Source organism: Staurois parvus, unplaced genomic scaffold (genome assembly GCF_062004578.1).
Source record: "Staurois parvus isolate SC_StPar_1 unplaced genomic scaffold, SC_StPar_1.0 ptg001490l, whole genome shotgun sequence".
Classification (NCBI taxonomy): domain Eukaryota; kingdom Metazoa; phylum Chordata; class Amphibia; order Anura; family Ranidae; genus Staurois; species Staurois parvus.
This window is the reverse complement of record NW_028319286.1, coordinates 1,178,835-1,198,612: the sequence shown is the minus strand read 5'-3', so window position 1 is coordinate 1,198,612 and position 19,778 is coordinate 1,178,835. Positions and strand designations below refer to the sequence as shown.

The following is a 19,778-nucleotide window of genomic DNA, read 5'->3' as shown; positions in this document are numbered from 1 at the left end:
ATGCAAGCATTGCTTGTGCCATATCCATATTTGGCCTCTGTCCCTTACTGTATGTGCTCCCATCTGGAGTTCAAGCCCACATCCACAGCCCAGAAATTCAGGATCTCCACGTGCTCCAGCCCCCACCTGCAATCCAAGCATCCAGCCGGTGCAAAGACATGCAATGGCCATGGAAAGCATCCTCTCGACGCCGCAAGACCGCTGCGCCACAGCGACGGAGCTCCAAACAGATGGACCCAACCGCCCCAGATCTCCCATCCAATGGCATGCTCCCACTTGGAACACATGCGCTTCACAAAGAGCGTGGAATCTTGGTGCAGATCTGCTACTGATTGGAGTCCCCACTGGCTGGTGGTGGCAATGACCTGCGATGTATAGATCAGGTCACTGAAAGCGACAGTGAAATGAGGCTTCAGTAGGGGGCCACCCAATGGTGGTCCATATTATTGCATTAATGTACATCGACAACCTCAAAAAGGATGTGGGTGCATGCATGGAACTAATAATAATGGAGATAATTATGATTGCATATCTTAATAAATGAATAAAGTGTTGTCTTTATGGTCATTCCATGCAACTCACGGTAGGTAAGACTGATGTTAATGGATTATCACATGTGGATAAAAATCAAAGGAATAAAGGGAAAAATGAATAAATAAATATATATATGCATATATACACCCACTTCATTGATTAAGATAAAATGGAATGCCCTATAATAACTATAATAGTACTGATACCCCTTGAAAACGAATCCAGAAAACCGATACTCCTTGAAAACGAAACCAGAAGGTAGTATCCAAACTGAATAGTATACTATATTTATTAGTGGGATTTAAAGACGTCTAATGAAATGGGTTACAATACAATAAAAGCAATAAATTGCATGCATAAGACCATACATATAAAACGTGGGACATTGTGAAACTAAAACAAATAAAAAAAAAAGTATACAAATGCAGGTAGGGAACTACAGTAGATGCCACAATGACGTGATGTACAGTGTGGCCTGAGACATCAGTGCAACATGCACACACATATTATTATTTATTACAGGTATTTAAATAGCGCCATCAATTTATGCAGTGCTTTACATATATATTGCACATTCACATCAGTCCCTGACCCTCAAGGGGTGTACAATTGAAGTTCCCTAACTCACATTCATACATACACATACTAGAGCCAATTTAGACAGGAGCCAATTCACCTACCAGAATGCCCTTGGCGTGTGGGAGGAAACCCATGCAGGCACAGGGAGAACATGCAAACTCCAGGCAGGTGGTGCTGTGGTTGGGAATCGAACCAATGACCCTAGTACTGCCAGGCGGAAGTGCTTACCATTTAGCCACTGTGCATATGCACACGCACCTCCACCTGTGCCCCAAAGTGACACCAAAAATGAACACAAATAGGATACATGGGTGCCCCTGCAAGTACCACTAACTAGCAAGGATTAAAAACCAAAAGAGCCCATTTAGACAGGAGAAAATTCACCTACCAGAATGCCCTTGGCGTATGGGAGGAAACCCACGCAGGCACAGGGAGAACATGCAAACTCCAGGCAGGTGGTGCTGTGGTTGGGAAACGAACCAATGACCCTAGTACTGCCAGGTGGAAGTGCTAACCATTTAGCCACTGTGCATATGCACACACACCTCCACCTGTGCCCCAAAGTGACACCAAAAATGAACACAAATAGGATACATGGGTGCCCCTGCAAGTACCACTAACTAGCAAGGATTAAAAACCAAAAAAAATAAATAATTGGAAACATAAATACAACTACAAGGCCTAAAGGCCTGTAAGAAATACAGATACGATCACCTTGTCTGCCTTGCTCATCTCCCTGAATAAACAGAGATAGATGATGGTACCTGATGAACAAGGCAGACGTATCTGCAATACCAGTGTCATTATCTGGGGTCATCCATGTTCCTTACGGTCGGTGAGAGAAACACATGTAGGGGTTGATGTCACAAAGCTTTATGGGATACACAGTACTAGTCTCCGCCCATAGGCGGTTTGGAAACACCCCCAGACTGATTGGCGGTATTGACACCACACGCCGTAAATTAGTCTGGGAGCAGTTAACAGCCTTGTGGGCTCCGAGGAAGAGGATAAGTGCTCGAAACGCGTCAACCTGTTGAGATTCCATCGTTCTGTTATGCTATGATGAATTGCAGACTGAACGGTGCTGTTTCCATGCGATGAGCTTGTACTTTTAGCTGATTTTGTGAGTATAATACTTACCTTTTGTACACAATAAAGCCATATTTTAAGGATAATGCACTAGGCCAGTGCGCCCTGTTTGTTTGTTATTGCAGTATCTCTAAACTTCCCCAGTCTGGTGAGTGTAGCAAGGCGAGTGCATCCCATGAGAGCCAAGATACGATTGCAGCCTATTGACCTTTTCAGGCCCACTCCCCAAGCGCAGTAGAATTAAAGTTTTCTGGTTCTCTACATTGCCAAATTTCAGACATAAATTATTTATTTAAAAAAAATATAATTGAATCTCCCACCACGTCTCAGTCTCCTCTTTATCATCCACTACATATAGTATGTCAATCTTTGCCCTTCACTGGTAAAAACCACAAGCCCTGCTGCCTCATCACAGAGTTTGATTAAAAGCTGCTATCAATCTGCCCAGTGAGGAGTGAGAGAACTGGGAGAGCCGCCGCTCTCATGCACAGCACTGGACCCCAATTTATCAGACTTTCGCCTACTCTGCTCACTTTTAGGCGATATCTGAAAACTTATCTCTTCAGGGACGCCTATCCTGCCCTCAGCTAATAATGGAATCTGCTACTCCTCCTACAAGTCCATCCCCCACAGTTACTACCTTTTGTACCACTAGCCCCTCCCTCTTAGATTGTAAGCTCCCAGGATCAGGGCCCCCCTAACCCTCTTGTATTGAACTGTATTGTTGCTGTATTGTCTCCCGTTATAATGTAAAGCGCTGAGCAAACTGTTGGCGCCATAAATCCTGTATAATAATAATCTTAAAGCGGAGCTCCACCCAAAAGGGGAAGTTCCGCTTTAAGGACTGCCCTCATTAAGGATTGGCACCTTTGGGGGGCGGGGGGGGGAGCAGGCACCCGAATTTGACAGGTACCCACTCCCATTTCTGGTCTGATCTCCTAGGCGATCGGAAATGGAAGGTGTCCTCCCTCCCTGTAGTCTTTTGGGACATGTGACAGGTCCGAGAAGCCTACAGGACCATTCATGAAGCGCAGTAATACTCGCTCATGCACAGTGCTATCACAGCCAGGTGCCCACACTGAAGATGCCGGCCTCCTGGATTACAGGACGTCCGTTGAAACGGGCTGCGGGGGACACACCATGGGACCGAGGGACAGGTAAGTGGCTGTTTTTTAAAAGTCAGCAGCTACAGTTTTTGTAGCTGCTGCCTTTTATTTTTTGACAGGTGAGTGGAACTCCACTTTAACCGCTATTTAAATCTGCAGTTACAATGGTGTTGCACATGTGATCAGCTAGGAGCTCAGCCATTGGACAGTTGAGAGCTAACATCAAACTGACAGTTGTAACAGTTATCCCCAAAGGCATACTGATTTGAGCATACACTGCGCATAGGCTATTGAATGAAAGCCCTGCGGAAGGCTACATTGGTAAGTTCGATCATGGGTTTAATGACGTTTATTAGTCATTACCAATTTGAGATTTTTTAATTTTAGTATTTAGTTTTGCTGCGTAAGGGGTTCATTTCCTAGATTGTAAGCTCCCAGGATCAGGGCCCTCCTATCCCTCTTGTATTGAACTATATTGTTGCTGTATTGTCTCCCGTTATATTGTAAAGCGCTGAGCAAACTGTTGGCGCCATAAATCCTGTATAATAATAATAATATATTAATCCTGTATAATAATAATATATAAATCCTGTATAATAATAATAATAATAATATATAAATCCTGTATAATAATAATATATAAATCCTGTATAATAATAATAATAATATATAAATCCTGTATAATAATAATAATAATAATATATAAATCCTGTATAATAATAACATATATAAATCCTGTATAATAATAATAATAATAATATATAAATCCTGTATAATAATAATATATAAATCCTGTATAATAATAATAATAATAATATATAAATCCTGTATAATAATAATAATATATAAATCCTGTATAATAATAATATATAAATCCTGTATAATAATAATAATTTCACACCGCTGATCGTCTGAAGTACTCCTGTGCAAATGAGGCCTAATACTTCCCGTAGCATCACCATACACCCTCCCCACCTCGCCCTCACCCCATCCTCCCTCTTCTCTTCCCTGAGCTCAGCTCACAGCTTACAATGAAAGAGAGGAGGGGCCATCCTGACGTCAGGACTGTAAACAGCCCTGAAAGCTACTGAGTGAAACGAAACTATAAAGGACAGAAACTCAGATGATGAGCAAGACAGTCAGAAAGGACACACAAAGGCGACAAGAGTTATTTTCGATGCTATCGTCCCCAGGCAACGCGAGACTCCTGTTTTTTTTGGTAAGAATTCATTGTGATCCTTTAAATATTCCTTACAATCTTTATTGTGCTCTGCAGGATCAATACAGTAATCCCTGTGTCCCTTTACTTCAGGGACAGCCCCGAGTTTGACGGCTGGTCACCAGAAACTTCCCTTTTTTTTTCCCTACAGTCGTCTTAAAAGGGCAATGCTCATGCATTACAAATTCGTATATATAAAAATAAAAATGTCAAGGGATGTGCAGACTGGCAAACGATCTTTTTAATTCTGAGAAAAGGTTTGAGATCTGTTCACTTTTTTTTTTTTTTACCATCTGGGGCAAATTTTATCATTTTTTATTAAATACCATAAGGAATCTTAAAGCCCAACTCCTGACAAATGCGCAAATACACATAAAATGCATATATGGATGCTGTTTTACCTAACAAGAGATTTGTATTTTTGTCCATCCAGCCCTGGGATCTTTACAGCCCAGTTTTTTTGCTGTAAAAGACAACCTCGCTCCCCTGCCCTGTGTACAGTATGTGAACAGAGAAGGGGGGGGGGGAATAAATAATCATACCTACCAATTTCCTGTGACATTTTCATCATCCTTTATTATTTTTGCCCTGCCTGTGTGCTGCTTTGGTCCCCATTCACACACCGCTATTTACATTTTCCATGATACTGTGAATATGCGAGGTGAAGCACATGACATCACGTGTTTCATCTCATACATGCACCCTATGACACTACAGACATCTGTTGGGGAGAGAAAAAAATCCTTCCTGGAGTTTTTTTTCCCTAGCAAATGACTGTAATTTTGTACAGTGAAATGAGGCACCTGACGTTATGTTCTGCGCCCCTCGCATGCACAGTGTGACAGCAGTTGGAGACCTTGCAGTTTAGGTACAGAATTGCCCTGAAGGCACTGGTGACACCACGGGGTTTATTTACTAAAGCTGGAGAGTCCAAAATCAGACTCCCTTCTGCATAGAAACCAATCAGCTTCTAACCTCAGCTTGTTCAATGAAGCTTTGGCAATGAAACCTGGAAGCTGATTGGTTTCTATGCAGAAGTGAGTCTGATTTTGCACTCTCCAGCTTTAGTAAATAAACCCCCACCTGTCTAGGAGGCATCTGTGCAGCTAGGGTGGCCTCACCACTGGCTTCAGGGAATCCAGGAAGTGGTATCTAAGAGAAAAAAGGTATATAAAGCAAAAAAAAAGTGTTAGGCAATTTCATATCAGCATGCAGATGTGTAAATTGGGGAAAGGAGGTCTGCTTTAAATAACACCTACAGGTCTTGTCCCTCCCCCAGCCTGTGACTGGACATTGAAAGGAGAAGTGGCAGACTGATGAGCTCATCTCTGTTACTTTGCTCTCTCTTATCAGCATGCTCCTTATTGGAACATAAGGGCTACAGCACACCTGACTATTTCATTTCCTAGTCTGAGCTCTACTGATACTCAGAAAAAATGTATAAATATATGCATTAATGGGTGTATTGTATATCTGCCTGGAGTTCAGCATTAACTACTTCTACGTCTGTATATGCCAGCAAGTACAGTAACCTTGAAGTGGTTGTAAACCGCAGACATGAAATATGAACAAAGCATATCCCCCTATAATGTGTACTTGTCTCAATCCAGGGCACTAAGTGTTATATCTGTCCACTGCTGCCTTCCTCTGCTATCTGCGTGAGTTATTTCTGACGAGTTTTCCTGACATCAAGAGGAAACTGGTGGCAGGGGAAGGCACATTCTGTGATTGACAGCCTCATCTCTGTTCCTATGTGCTGTGTGAAGTTGGGTGTGTCCCTTCCCTCCAATCAGCTCTCAGAGCTCTCCTCAGAGATGTAACTTCAGCTCTCCGCCCCCTGCTTTTTAGAGCTGAGAGATCCTATGTAAATTCTGCACTTTAATTGGATGTAGGGGAAAGACGGCTATAGATAAACAGTTACAACGTATGTTGGAGGGTTTGTTTTATCTCTGTGTATCACCTGAGGCCAGTCACTTCACTGGGTATATGCAAGGTTTTACAACCACTTTAACTCCAGCCAAAAACCTAGATGGTGAAAAAAGATGTAAAAAAAAAAAAAGTATGCTTGTTGGCCTTTTTTATCAAGCATGAGCAAGGCCTTTCAGTGCCCCTTTGAAGAAAAGACAACGATTCTTTAGCCCTTGGTGTTGGGTGGTTGGAGTTTATAATAGTATCTAGTTGGTATGAAATGTCTTAATGGTCTTTATGTATAGTAGTGTATACTGTATATCAATTTATTCAGTTCTACTTTTCAGATTGCTCATTTATTCTGTTGTTGAAGGTTTAGCTATGGGACAGTTTGCACCACTGGTGCCACCAGATTTGGCACCACTTCTGGAAAATGTGGAGCTCCTCCTGTCCTGCACCAAGTGCAGTAAGAAGCTTTATGAGATCACCTACACCTATAACCCCGTCCGTCACATCTGCAATGCCAACCTTCTTCTTTCAAGGTCAAAGGATGCTAAAGAAGTCAATGAATGGCATGAGGTGAGGCGTCGCCCTGCTTACCCAGTGCCAGCACGTTATTCCGTCTGCTGGAACTACCAGCCCTCTAAGGGTTGCAACTTGCACTTCCAAAAATGCAGTTTTGCTTGGACTAAGGAAGAAATTCACGTCTGGTCTTTTGAAAAGCACCATAACCTAGAGAGGAGCCACCTGCGATCTCTTCTACTAAACAAGCCCACTGGAGGTGCTAACCTCAAGGAGTTTAGTAGCTGGGAAGATATCTTAAGCGAGTTTGGAGGACGCTTTCAGAATATCTGTGAGCAGTGTTTCTATCAAAGCCCTCGGAAGGTCACTCTAACCAGTTTATGTCAATCCCACCCACGGCCAGTTCCTCTTCTCGCTCACATCGTTACCGACAACGGGAGGAAAGAATGCAACGCCATCCGACCTGTTCCATACGTGCCCCATATTCAGTTGTGTGTCCACAGCTCCAGGGGTCTCCTGTGCCGGGAGGAAAACGGGCACTGCCCCAAAGCTCACAGCGAGGTTGAGCTTGCGGTGTGGAAAATAGAGCTGAAATATGGCCTCAGCCGGAGTCTTATACAGGAGGATGATGGAGAGGACATAGGTTTCTACTGCCGCCTCTGCTTGGTTAGGGCAGGCACTCAAGAAGGTTTTGAAGCACACTGCTCTTCACTGGAACACGAACGTATGCTGAAAGCCGATTCTTCACCAGTGTGGAATCACCGTGACCCACCAGATGACATGAAAAGATTCTTCATCTGTGAAAAGTAAGTACACATTACATCCCTAAACAGTTTATTCACCAGAAACTGATAGATCGTTGTCTGTTAGATGCCCAAGGGTGAAATCTAGAAAGCAGCCTAGGGTGCAGGGGCGGACTGACCATTTGGAAGCTCGGGCACTGCCCGAGGGCCCGGGGTCAGTAGGAGGCCCCATGAGATGCCCCTGGTACCTTTTTCATAGGCTTTTTTGAGTTTGGGCAAGGACACAGGGGCCCCATGATACCCTATTGCCCGGGGGCCCCATGAGTTGTCAGTCCGGCCCTGCTAGGGTGACAACCATGGTTCCCTCCATAGATACAGTACAGTGAATGAGTGTTGTCACCCTAGGTCTAGAAGTGTGGTATCTGCGGGATTACCAGGTAAGATTAGGAATAACAAGGCCTGAAAAAAGAGAATGAATGCACCCAGTAAATGTAATACCCCGTGCACACTATAAGAAGATTGTACGAAAATTTTCCTATGAGGACCGATCCTCCGATAATCGGATCGTTAGTAGACAGCTTTCAAGAGCCAATCACGACAATTTGTGCGACAATATCCGAAGGGACAAGCGCAAAAATCTTTCTTGTACGATTTTCGTGTAATCAGTAGAGTCCGAAAATACAATACAATACATGACATCACTTTCGAAATTCTTTTCTTTCATAGGAGAATTTTCGTATCTTTAATAACCTTTCCACTTTCGATGTGAGATTAGCAGGCGAAAAAAAACGGGCGATTGTTCGTCCGATATTCTCATCATGTGTACGGGGCTTAAGAACTGGTAAACTGTGATATATTAAAGTGTATCTAACCCCAAAACAAAAATTTAATATATTTCAGTTTATCAGCCTTTAGATGTTGGTGACTGCATTAGTTTTCTTTTTTTTTTAGGATTTTTCCCTTTTATTCTTAGATGGAGATCCTTGAAGTAACACACTTCCTGCCACAGGATAACAACACTCACACGCCCTTCTGTGTCAGGAGAACAGAAACAAGACAAGCTTTTGAAACCCAACCCCTCATCTATTGCCCATAGTATTGAGGGGCATGGTTCTGTAGTTCCCAGCAGGGGCGGACTGACCATTTGGAAACTCGGGCACTGCCCGAGGGCCCGGGGTCAGTAGGGGGCCCCATGAGATGCCCCTGGTACCTTTTTCATAGGCTTTTTTGAGTTTGGGCAAGGACACAGGGGCCCCATGATTCCCTATTGCCTGGGGGGCCCCATGAGATGCCCCTGGTACCTTTTTCATAGGCTTTTTTGAGTTTGGGCAAGGACACAGGGGCCCCATGATCCCCTATTGCCCGGGGGCCCCATGAGTTGTCAGTCCGCCCCTGGTTCGCAGAGAACAGTTCAATTGATAACAAGTCAGTACAGGTAGAGAGCACAGGAAGTTATCATCTCACAAGATTTCTGACACAAATAGATATCCAAAAAACTTTTTCAGATGTATATTTAAAGCCTAAAGCTGCCCATGCGTTAGTAACTTTTTTTGTTCAACTAGCGGGTTGAACGAAAAATAAAAAGGACATGATTCCCCCATTCACCACGTGCAGTTATGGGGGGAATCCTCCCTGCTGAGCTACTGAATTCTGACAGCGGTAGGTAGATTGACTTCTGTACAACCACCCTGCCCATAATTGGATCGAGATTCGGCCGGTCCCTGCTGAACTGGTTGAATTTTGATCCATGAATGGCTGGCTTAAGGTGGTTGTAAAGGCTCAAGTTTTTTTACCGGCATGAAGGTAAAAACTTTATGTATGCAGCAGCCCCCCAACCCCCCCTAAACTTACCTGAGTCAAATCTCTATCCAGAGGTGTGCACGAAAGCCTCAGCTCTCCGGGCACTCTCCCTTCTCATTGGCTGAGACAGCAGCAGGAGCCATTTCCTCCCACTGCTGTCAATCACAGACAGTAAGCCAATGAGAAGAGAGAGGGGACAGGGTCGAGCCATGGCTCTGTGTGTGAATGGACACGCAGAGCAGTGGCTCAAAGCAAGCCTACTTGGGTGCCCCCATAGCAAGCTGCTTGCTCTGGGGGCACTTGTCAGGAAGACCGGGGCTGCTCTGTGCAAAACCACTGCACAGAGCAGATAAGCATAACATGGTTCTTTTTTTTTTTTTTTAATTACTTTTAATAGAACTTTAGGTTTAGCTAAACCTAAAAATAGAAGAATCTCAGGGACATAGCTCACAGTTTGTATGTTGTGTCACCTTTGTCCTGATTCCTCTGCTTTCAATAGAAATCTTGCTGTGTCCTGTGGAAGATGGGAAGTGGGGAGGGGGTAGGACAGGACACAGCAAGATTTCTACTGAAAGCAGAACAGTCAGGACAAAGGACACATCATTCAACTGTCAATTATGTCTTTTGTGCTGATTGTTTTGTTTTTAGTCTTTTGCTGAGCTTTTAGCTTGCTAAAGCGGAAGAAAAAAGCAATAATATTATTTTGCTTTCAGTCCTATGGAACTCTTCACACCAGTTACTCTGCGGGCACAGTGTGTTTTGTAAAGTCCTGCATGCTGCATCTTTGGTGCGCTTTTAGAAAACGCATCACCCCATTGATATTATTATTATACAGGGTTTATATAGCGCCAACAGTTTGCTCAGCGCTTTTCATTATAGTGGAAGACAATACAGCAACAATACAGTTCAATACAAGAGGGATAGGAGGGCCTGATCCTTGGAGCTTACAATCTAGGAGGGAGGGGTTAATGGTACAATAGGTAATAGCTGTGGGGGATGGAGTGGTTGGAAGAGTGGAGGATTCCAGTATTAACTGAGGGCAGGATAGGCTTCCCTGAAGAGATAGGTTTTCAGTGATCGCCTAAAAGTAAGTAGAGTAGGCGATAGTCTGATAGATTGGGGTAGGGAGTTCCAGAGGATGGGGGAATAGAAATGAATAGAAAATACATGGACAGCGCAATGGCTAAATGAATAGAAAATACATGGACAGCACTTCCGCCTGGCAGTAGTAGGGTCATTGATTCGAATCTCAACCACAGCACCACCTGCCTGGAGTTTGTATGTTCACCCTGTGCCTGTGTGGATTTCCTCCGGGTACTCTGGTTTCCTCCCACACTCCAAAGACATGCTGGTAGGTTAACTGGCTCCTGTCTAAATTGGCCCTAGTATGTGTATGTATGAATGTAAGTTAGGGGCCTTAGATTGTACGCCCCTTGAGGGTTCGGGACCTTCGATTGTACGCCCCTTGAGGGTTAGGGACCTTAGATTGTACGCCCCTTGAGGGTTAGGGACCTTAGATTGTACGCCCCTTGAGGGTTAGGGACCTTAGATTGTACGCCCCTTGAGGGTTAGGGACCTTAGATTGTACGCCCCTTGAGGGTTAGGGACCTTAGATTGTACGCCCCTTGAGGGTTAGGGACCTTAGATTGTACGCCCCTTGAGGGTTAGGGACCTTAGATTGTACACCCCTTGAGGGTTAGGGACCTTAGATTGTACTCCCCTTGAGGGTTAGGGACTGATGTGAATATATACATAAAGCGCTGCGTAAATTGATGGCGCTATAGAAGTACCTGTAGTAATAATTTTTAAAATGCACCGCGGTTGTGTTTTTTGTAGTAACCACTCTTTTATCTTACTAATGTGCATATGACATGCTAAGTATCTGAGTTTTCATTTTTGTCCTGACTCATTTTTTTTCTAAAGCCCATCACAGTGCATTTACGGAGAGGGTTGTGGGAAGGCTCACAGCCAGGAAGAACTGGAGGAATGGATCCTAAGGGTGAAAGTAAGCAGAAGGAACAAGCAGGTGGTGGAGGAAGAAGGTCTTCTCTCTTACCGGGACCGACTGCTACAGGAATGTCAGCACAGCACCAGTGACATGCCAGTGGTAAGTAACACATAGAAAGGTGGTCTTCCATGACCTCATCACCTTACTACAAAGAATGCTAAACACTATATTAAGTCGTCTTGGTAGCCAAAGCTTTCTTTGTTAACCAATTAAAGGGTCAGTCCACCCAAAGCTCAGTTTTTAGTTTTTCGCAGATGGTGACAGAAACAATTGCGTACTGTCCGTGATTTTATTTGCACTAACATACAATTTTCAGGACAAGCTTTCGGGTATGTGTTCTTCTTCAAGGTCCAAGCAGTACTCGCAAGTGCACTTTTACGGCTACAATCACCTCATCACAGACGGTGGAGAGGTTAAGGGCTCATGTACACTGCAGCTGATAAACTCACGTTTAAGAGCTGTTCAATGTTTTTTTCAGCAGCCCCTGAACTCTCCCTAATGTTTTCCTATGTGTCCATGTACACATCTTCGCTTACAGTCGTTTGCAGGCATTTGAGTTTACAGTCGTTTTTTTGAACACAGAAAACTTGCGTTCAGCAGTCGATTTTATCAGCGTTTCAAACAGAAAACACTTGTAAAATCACGTTTATAAGCGTTTGCTTTAGATTTTTTTTTTTAACCCTTCCTGTCCCCGATGCAATCCAGAGCCTTTTTTTCATCATGAAAAATGCACGCAAAGCATTTTCAAGGTACTCAGATGGACAAAACACTGAACACAGGATGTTCCTACCAAGCTTGTCACACATTGTAATGACCAATTCACACCTCAGACCTGGGATCACCCTTGAAAACAAAAGATATGTTAATGACCATTCATACTTCAGACCTCTCCCACCCTTGGAAACAAAAGATATGTTAATGACCAATTCACACCTCGGACCTCTCCCACCTGGGGAAGCAGAAGATATGTTAATGACCATTCACACCTCAGACCTCTACCACCCTTGGAAACAAAAGATATGTTAATGACCAATTCACACCTCAGACCTCTCCTACCCTTGGAAACAAAAGATATGTTAATGACCAATTCACACCTCAGACCTCTCCCACCCTTGGAAACAAAAGATATGTTAATATTTCTTCTGTCCATTCTTATGAATTTAGCAAAGCCTTTGTAATTTGATAAAGATAGAGAACTATGAACCTTTTTTTGTCTGGTGCATTGTCGGCTATACAGTTGACCTCTGTATAGTTGGCCCATTGCGGTGAAACTGGCTGCCTCCCATGATGCTAGATCCATGTCATGGAGTAATATTTCCATTGTCCTCAGAGGACCATTTGTAACAGAATCTGTGTGGAACCATCTAGGGCAGGTAAGTAGTGATTTCCTCACTTCAAAGGTCACTAATATCGTACTAACATAGAAAAGAATTTGAGAAACAACACCAAATTGGGGCTACGCAATCCTTATTAAACGTATTAGAGAAACAACAATATATTAAAAATTGCCCAATTACTTATAAAATGTGTGCAAGCACTGAATCCCATCAGGAATATATACCTTTTTTTGAGTAATTGGTAAATTTTTAGTATACTGTTTTTTCTCTTATACAGTGGGGTAAAAAAGTATTTAGTCAGCCACCAATTGTGCAAGTTCTCCCACTTACAAAGATGAGAGAGGCCTGTAATTGGCATCATAGGTAGACCTCAACTATGAGAGACAAAATGAGAAAAAAAATCCAGACAATCACATTGGCTGATTTGGAAAGAATTTATTTGCAAATTATGGTGGAAAATAAATATTTGGTCAATATCAAAAGTTCATCTGAATACTTTGTTATATATCCTTTGTTGGCAATGACAGAGGTCAGACGTTTCCTGTAAGTCTTCACAAGGTTGGCACACACTGTTGCTGGTATGTTGGCCCATCCTCCATGCAGATCTCCTCTAGAGCAGTGATGTTTTGGGGCTGTCGCTGGGCAACATGGACTTTCAACTCCCTCCAAAGGTTTTCTATGGGGTTGAGATCTGGAGACTGGCTAGGCCACTCCAGGACCTTGAAATGCTTCTTACAAAGCCACTCCTTCGTTGCCCGGGCGGTATGTTTGGGATCATTGTCATGTGGGAAGATCCAGCCACGTTTCATCTTCAATGCCTTTGCTGATGGAAGGAGGTTTGCACTCAAAATCTCACGATACATGGCCCCATTCATTCTGTCCTGTACATGGATCAGTCGTCCTGGTCCCTTTGCGGAGAAACAGCCCCAAAGCATGATGTTGCCACCCCCATGCTTCACAGTAGGTATGGTGTTCTTTGGATGCAGCTCAGCATTCTCTCTCCTCCAAACACGACGAGTTGTGTTTCTACCAAACAGTTCTATTTTGGTTTCATCTGACCATATGACATTCTCCCAATCCTCTTCTGGATCATCCAAATGATCTCTAGCAAACTTCAGACGGGCCCAGACATGTACTGGCTTAACCAGGTTGACACGTCTGGCACTGCAGGATCTGAGTCCCTGGCAGCATAGTGTGTTACCGATGGTAGCCTTTGTTACGTTGGTCCCAGCTCTCTGCAGGTCATTTACTAGGTCCCCCCGTGTGGTCCTGGAATTTTTGCTCACTGTTCTTGTGATCATTTTGACCCCACGGGTGAGATCTTGTGTGGAGCCCCAGATTGAGGGAGATTATCAGTGGTCTTGTATGTCTTCCATTTTCTAATTATTGCTCCCACAGTTTATTTGTTCACACCAAGCTGCTTGCTTATTGATGATTCAGTCTTCCCAGCCTGGTGCAGGTCTACAATTTTGTTTCCGGTGTCCTTCGACAGCTCTTTGGTCTTCACCATAGTGGAGTTTGGAGTGTGACTGTATGAGGTTGTGGACAGGTGTCTTTTATACTGATAACAAGTTCAAACAGGTGCCATTGATACAGGTAATGAGTGCAGGACAGAGGAGCCTCTTAAAGAAGAAGGTACAGGTCTGTGAGAGCCAGAAATCTTGCTTGTTTGTAGGTGACCAAATACTTATTTTCCACCATAATTTGCAAATAAATTCTTTCCAAATCAGCCAATGTGATTGTCTGGATTTTATTTCTCATTTTGTCTCTCATAGTTGAGGTCTACCTATGATGCCAATTACAGGCCTCTCTCATCTTTGTAAGTGGGAGAACTTGTACAATTGGTGGGGACTAAATACTTTTTTGCCCCACTGTACGTTTAATAAAGGTCGGGTATCCTAAGCTGGTGTCGCTGTTCACAAATTCTTTTCTTTTTTAGTATGTAAAGTGGAGTTCCAGTGTAAAAAAATAAAAGTCGGCAGCTACAAAAACTGTAGCTTCTGACTTTTAACTACTAGCCTACAAGGCACTTATACCCCCTTACTGCCCAGGCCAGTTTTTAGCTTTCATTGCTGTCGCACTTTGAATGACAATTGCGCGGTCATGCAACACTGTACCCATATGAAATTTTTATCATTTGTTTGAGACAGATAGAGCTTTCCTTTGGTGGTATTTAATCACCTCTGGGTTTTTTATTTTTAGCTAAACAAACCAAAAACAACTGAAAATTAAAAAAAAACGTTTTTTGTTATAAAATTTTGTAAATAAGTGATTTTTCTCCGTCACTGATGTGTGCTAATGAGGCTGCACTGATGGGCACTGATGCGCGGTTAGAGTGGGAGGAGGTCATATGACGTCCTCCCAGAACGAGAGAACCGCCTTACGCCCGTCATTACCATATATGGCGGGCGGGAGGCGGTTAAAAACAGCCACCTGTCTCACGATCCCGCGATGTCCTCTCCGCAGCCCATTTCACCAGGTGTTCCAGGCGCCGGCATCTTCAGTGTGGGCACCCAGCTGTGCCAGCTTGCGGCTTCACAGTCAGGTGCGCATGCATGAGTACCGCTGCGCTTCCCTGCCCTGTAGTTTTCTGGGATCTGTCACGTGTCCCAGAAGACTAAGAGGAGGGAGGGTAGGAGGACAACTTCCACATCCGATTGCCTAGACCAGGGGTAGGCAACCTGCGGCTCTCCAGCTGTTGCAGGACTACAAGTTCCATCATGCCTGTGCAAGTCATAGCTGTAACTGTCAGTTTAGTAATGTTGCAATGCCTCATGGGAAATGTAGTTCCACAACAGCTAGAGAGCTGCAGGTTGCCTACCCCTGGCCTAGACGATCGCAGTGGGAGTGGGTACCTGTCAATTTCGGGTACCCGCTCCCCAAAGGTGCCAATCCTTAATGAGGAGCGGGGGACCAATCCTTAAAGCGGGACTTCCCCTTTTGAGTGGAGCTCCGCTTTAATTTACTTATTATTGTGGTGATACCCACCTAGGGAGGAAAGTTAAGGGCACCACGATCACACTTTGCTAATTATCACAGCCAATAGCTTTTTACAGTCTCTAATACTAGAGGTAGCAATGGTCACTTTGTGGCCTAGAAGAATAGCTGCCAGTGATACTTTGTGATCAGCATTCAATGATAGGAAGATGTCTCATTGTTAGCTGCTTTTACTAAGACATCTGACTTTCTATGGTTTCAAGGAACACTCAGAAATTAAACCCAATTCTTGAAATACATGGAAGAAAGATGACCTGTCGACTCGACCTATTGACTAACGCATTACCATCACAATGTATTGAATATAACAACAAGTACATACAAAAGCCAAGGAAAAAAAGTCTAGTACAAAAACCCAGAAAACACAAGGGTGACTACCGCTGATGCATTTCGAGGGGCATGCTCAGGGGCGGACTGACAACTCATGGGGCCCCCGGGCAATAGGGGATCATGGGGCCCCTGTGTCCTTGCCCACACTCAAAGCACACCCAAAAAAGCCTATAAAAGGTACCAGGGGCACTTCATGGGGCCCCCTACTGACCCCGGGCCCTCGGGCAGTGCCCGAGTGCTTGAATGGTCAGTCCGCCCCTGGGCATGCTGTCTTCTTTGGAGCAAATAACCTTTTGCTCTGAAGAAGGTAGCATGCCCCTCGAAACGTCAGCGGTAGTCTGAATCATGTGAGAACCCTGTGACTTCCATCTTTCAGATCACCATTGTGGTTTCTGGGTTTTGGACTATGCTTTCTTTCCCTGGCTTTTGTGACTGTGCACTCGCTTGTTTTTATATTCAATAAATTATGACAGTACTGCACTAGGCCTTTGCACCCTTTGCTTGTTCATTTATGTTTTTAAGATTTCTAACCTCAAGAAGGCAGCATTGTTGGACTATTCCCACTCTGATATCTCTTTGATTGTTTTCATTTTGTTACCTGGTGAGCTTCTGAAGTATCCCTGAGCGCTACGGTGTATAATGCCGGCCGTACATGGGTCGAAATTCGACCGATTCGACAGTTCTGTGCAGAAAAAATGCAGCATGTTCTACTTTTTTTTCCCTGCATCGGAAACTGACTGCACTGGTGTGAACTAGGGCCACTGGAATACATGGAAAACACTCTGCATGCATTTTTGATGCAGAAAAAAAGAAGCGCATTGAACTGCATCTAGTGTGAACTAGCCCACAAAGTCACTGATACAGAAACAGACAACAGATCTGGAAAGCCAGGCAACCAGCATTTTCAGAAGGAGTTCTCAGCAATGACAGGCTGTTCATCTTTGTTTAGACAAAAGTACACAGTATGATCTTGTGGCTTTTAATGCCAGCCATACATGGGTCGAAATTCGATCGATTTTTCATCCGAAAATCGGACCTAAGGATAATCGGCCGATTTTCGCTCTGTAAGGGCTCATTCACACTTGACTTTATTTCTAACTCTTGCCAAACGCCCCTATAGCGTTAGACAGGCATTTGGGAAGAGTTTTTAACACTCCTCAAATGCTCCCAAAACGCCGTATGCGCGGTTTTGAGGAGGTTGATAGACGTTTGCCAAGCATTAAAACAGCACCACAAACTGCTATAATGAAGTTAAATGATATCAACGCTCCGCAACCGCATCACAACCACACCGCAAACGTCTGCCAGGCAAATGCGGAGCGGCACCATAGACTTGAATGGGAGGCTTCAACTCCTCCTGACTCGACACGAGGCGTCAGTTTTGCCGCAATGCTAACGCTTCAGTGTGAACAGCACTGTGTGCTGCCATGTGCAGAATTTTCAAAGCCATTTGAGAAGCGTTAAAAACGCTTCCCAAACCCCTGTCTGGCGCCTGCTGACAAAGTGAACGTAGCCTTAGTGGGTCAATGGCACCGGCTGATTTTCGTGGTTCCTCCCCTTTTCAGTGATCGGGCATGTTGGAAAATTCGTGAAAAACGACCGATTTTCAACTCAATGATGGTCAAATCATACGATTGTTTTTCTGAAAAGAATATGCGCGTGAGCCGTGACCTGGAAGGAACAGACGTTTAGCCTGCTATATGGGGTGAACTTTATGACTTGGTTGTCCGATTTTCGAAATCATTGTAGCAGGGGCGGACTGAGAACTCATGGGGCCCCTATGTCCTCGCCCACACTCAAAAAAAAAGCCTATAAAAAGGTACCAGGGGCATTTCTTGGGGCCCCCTACTGACTCCGGGCCCTCAGGCAGTGCCCAAGTGCTCGAATGGTCAGTCCGCCCCTGCATTGTAGGCACCATCGGATTACCAAGCGAACAACGTTTTTGATTTTTGGACAACAAATCGTTCGGAATTCGACCCATGTATGGTGTTACTTCCGTGTATTCATCCAGGTGTTTCGGTAGTGCACAAGTCCAGCAGCCATGTACTGTATATGCACCCCGGGTATTCCCAATACCATCCATTGCTGCTTCACAGAGAGAGGGAGGAAAGCTACACAGCAGAGACCTAACTAATAATTCTTGTAGGATCTCACTGAATCTGGCTGCAGTAAATTTATCGAAACTCAGATTATACTTGTGACTTAAGAACACTTAGAAATATCTTTTTCTCCACAGCTCTCGGAGGAAGGTGAAGGCATTGAAGGTGTTAAAGTCTTGTGCGATGGTCCTTTGAAAATTCAATCCAAACAAAAGCCAGTGCAAACTGTGTGGAATTTTACTATCCACTCCAAGGTAAGAAATGCAAAGACAATTAAATCGACAATTTTAAAAAAAAAACGAATGCAGTGAAAATGTTCTGTATTGCCTTTAGTGGTTGCCTAGTTTGCTTTGTAAGCGATGTCACCGGTCTCTAGATAAAGAATGAGCCACATTCTCAGTGATGTCACCAGCAACAGTGAACGGATAGCTTGCAATCATATTTATTTATTTCAGGTACTTATATAGCGCCATAAATTTACGCAGCGCTTTACATATATATTGTACATTCACATCAGTCCCTAACCCTCAAGGGGCGTACAATCTAAGGTCCCTAACCCTCAAGGGGTGTACAATCTAAGGTCCCTAACCCTCAAGGGGCGTACAATCTAAGGTCCCTAACCCTCAAGGGGCGTACAATCTAAGGTCCCTAACCCTCAAGGGGCGTACAATCTAAGGTCCCTAACCCTCAAGGGGCGTACAATCTAAGGTCCCTAACCCTCAAGGGGCGTACAATCTAAGGTCCCTAACCCTCAAGGGGAGTACAATCTAAGGTCCCTAACCCTCAAGGGGCGTACAATCTAAGGTTCCTAACCCTCAAGGGGCGTACAATCTCAGGTCCCTAACCCTCAAGGGGCGTACAATCTAAGGTCCCTAACCCTCAAGGGGCGTACAATCTAAGGTCCCTAACCCTCAAGGGGCGTACAATCTAAGGTCCCTAACCCTCAAGGGGCGTACAATCTAAGGTCCCTAACCCTCAAGGGGCGTACAATCTAAGGTCCCTAACCCTCAAGAGGCGTACAATCTAAGGTCCCTAACCCTCAAGGGGCGTACAATCTAAGGTCCCTAACCTTCAAGGGGTGTACAATCTAAGGTCCCTAACCCTCAAGGGGCGTACAATCTAAGGCCCCTAACCATCAAGGGGCGTACAATCTAAGGTCCCTAACCCTCAAGGGGTGTACAATATAAGGTCCCTAACCCTCAAGGGGCGTACAATCTAAGGTCCCTAACTCACATTCATACATACCAATTTAGACAGGATCCAATTAACCTACCAGCATGTCTTTGGAGTGTGGGAGGAAACCAAAATACCCAGGGAAAACTTATGTAGGTAGAGGAAGTACCCAGGGAAAACCCACGTAGGTAGAGGAAACTGGAGTAAACCCACACAGGCACAGGGAGAACATACAAACTCCAGGCAGGTGGTACCATGGTTGGGATTCGAACCAATGACCCTAGTACTGCCAGGCAGAAGTGCTAACCACTTAGCCACTGTGCTGTCCTTATCA

The 19,778-nt window shown here is 44.3% G+C and overlaps 1 protein-coding gene across 1 annotated transcript in view; it reads left to right on the top strand.

The window, feature by feature from the left end:
- The first annotated feature begins 6,813 nt into the window (after positions 1-6,813).
- Positions 6,814-19,778, top strand: part of HELZ2 (helicase with zinc finger 2) — a 62,987-nt gene continuing 50,022 nt past the window's right edge. The window contains exons 1-3 of the mRNA XM_089662568.1: positions 6,814-7,763; positions 11,424-11,607; positions 18,409-18,525. Of these exons, the coding sequence (XP_089518694.1) occupies positions 6,817-7,763; positions 11,424-11,607; positions 18,409-18,525 (1,248 nt within the window). The 5' untranslated portion in view covers positions 6,814-6,816. The remainder of the gene's footprint in view (positions 7,764-11,423; positions 11,608-18,408; positions 18,526-19,778) is intronic.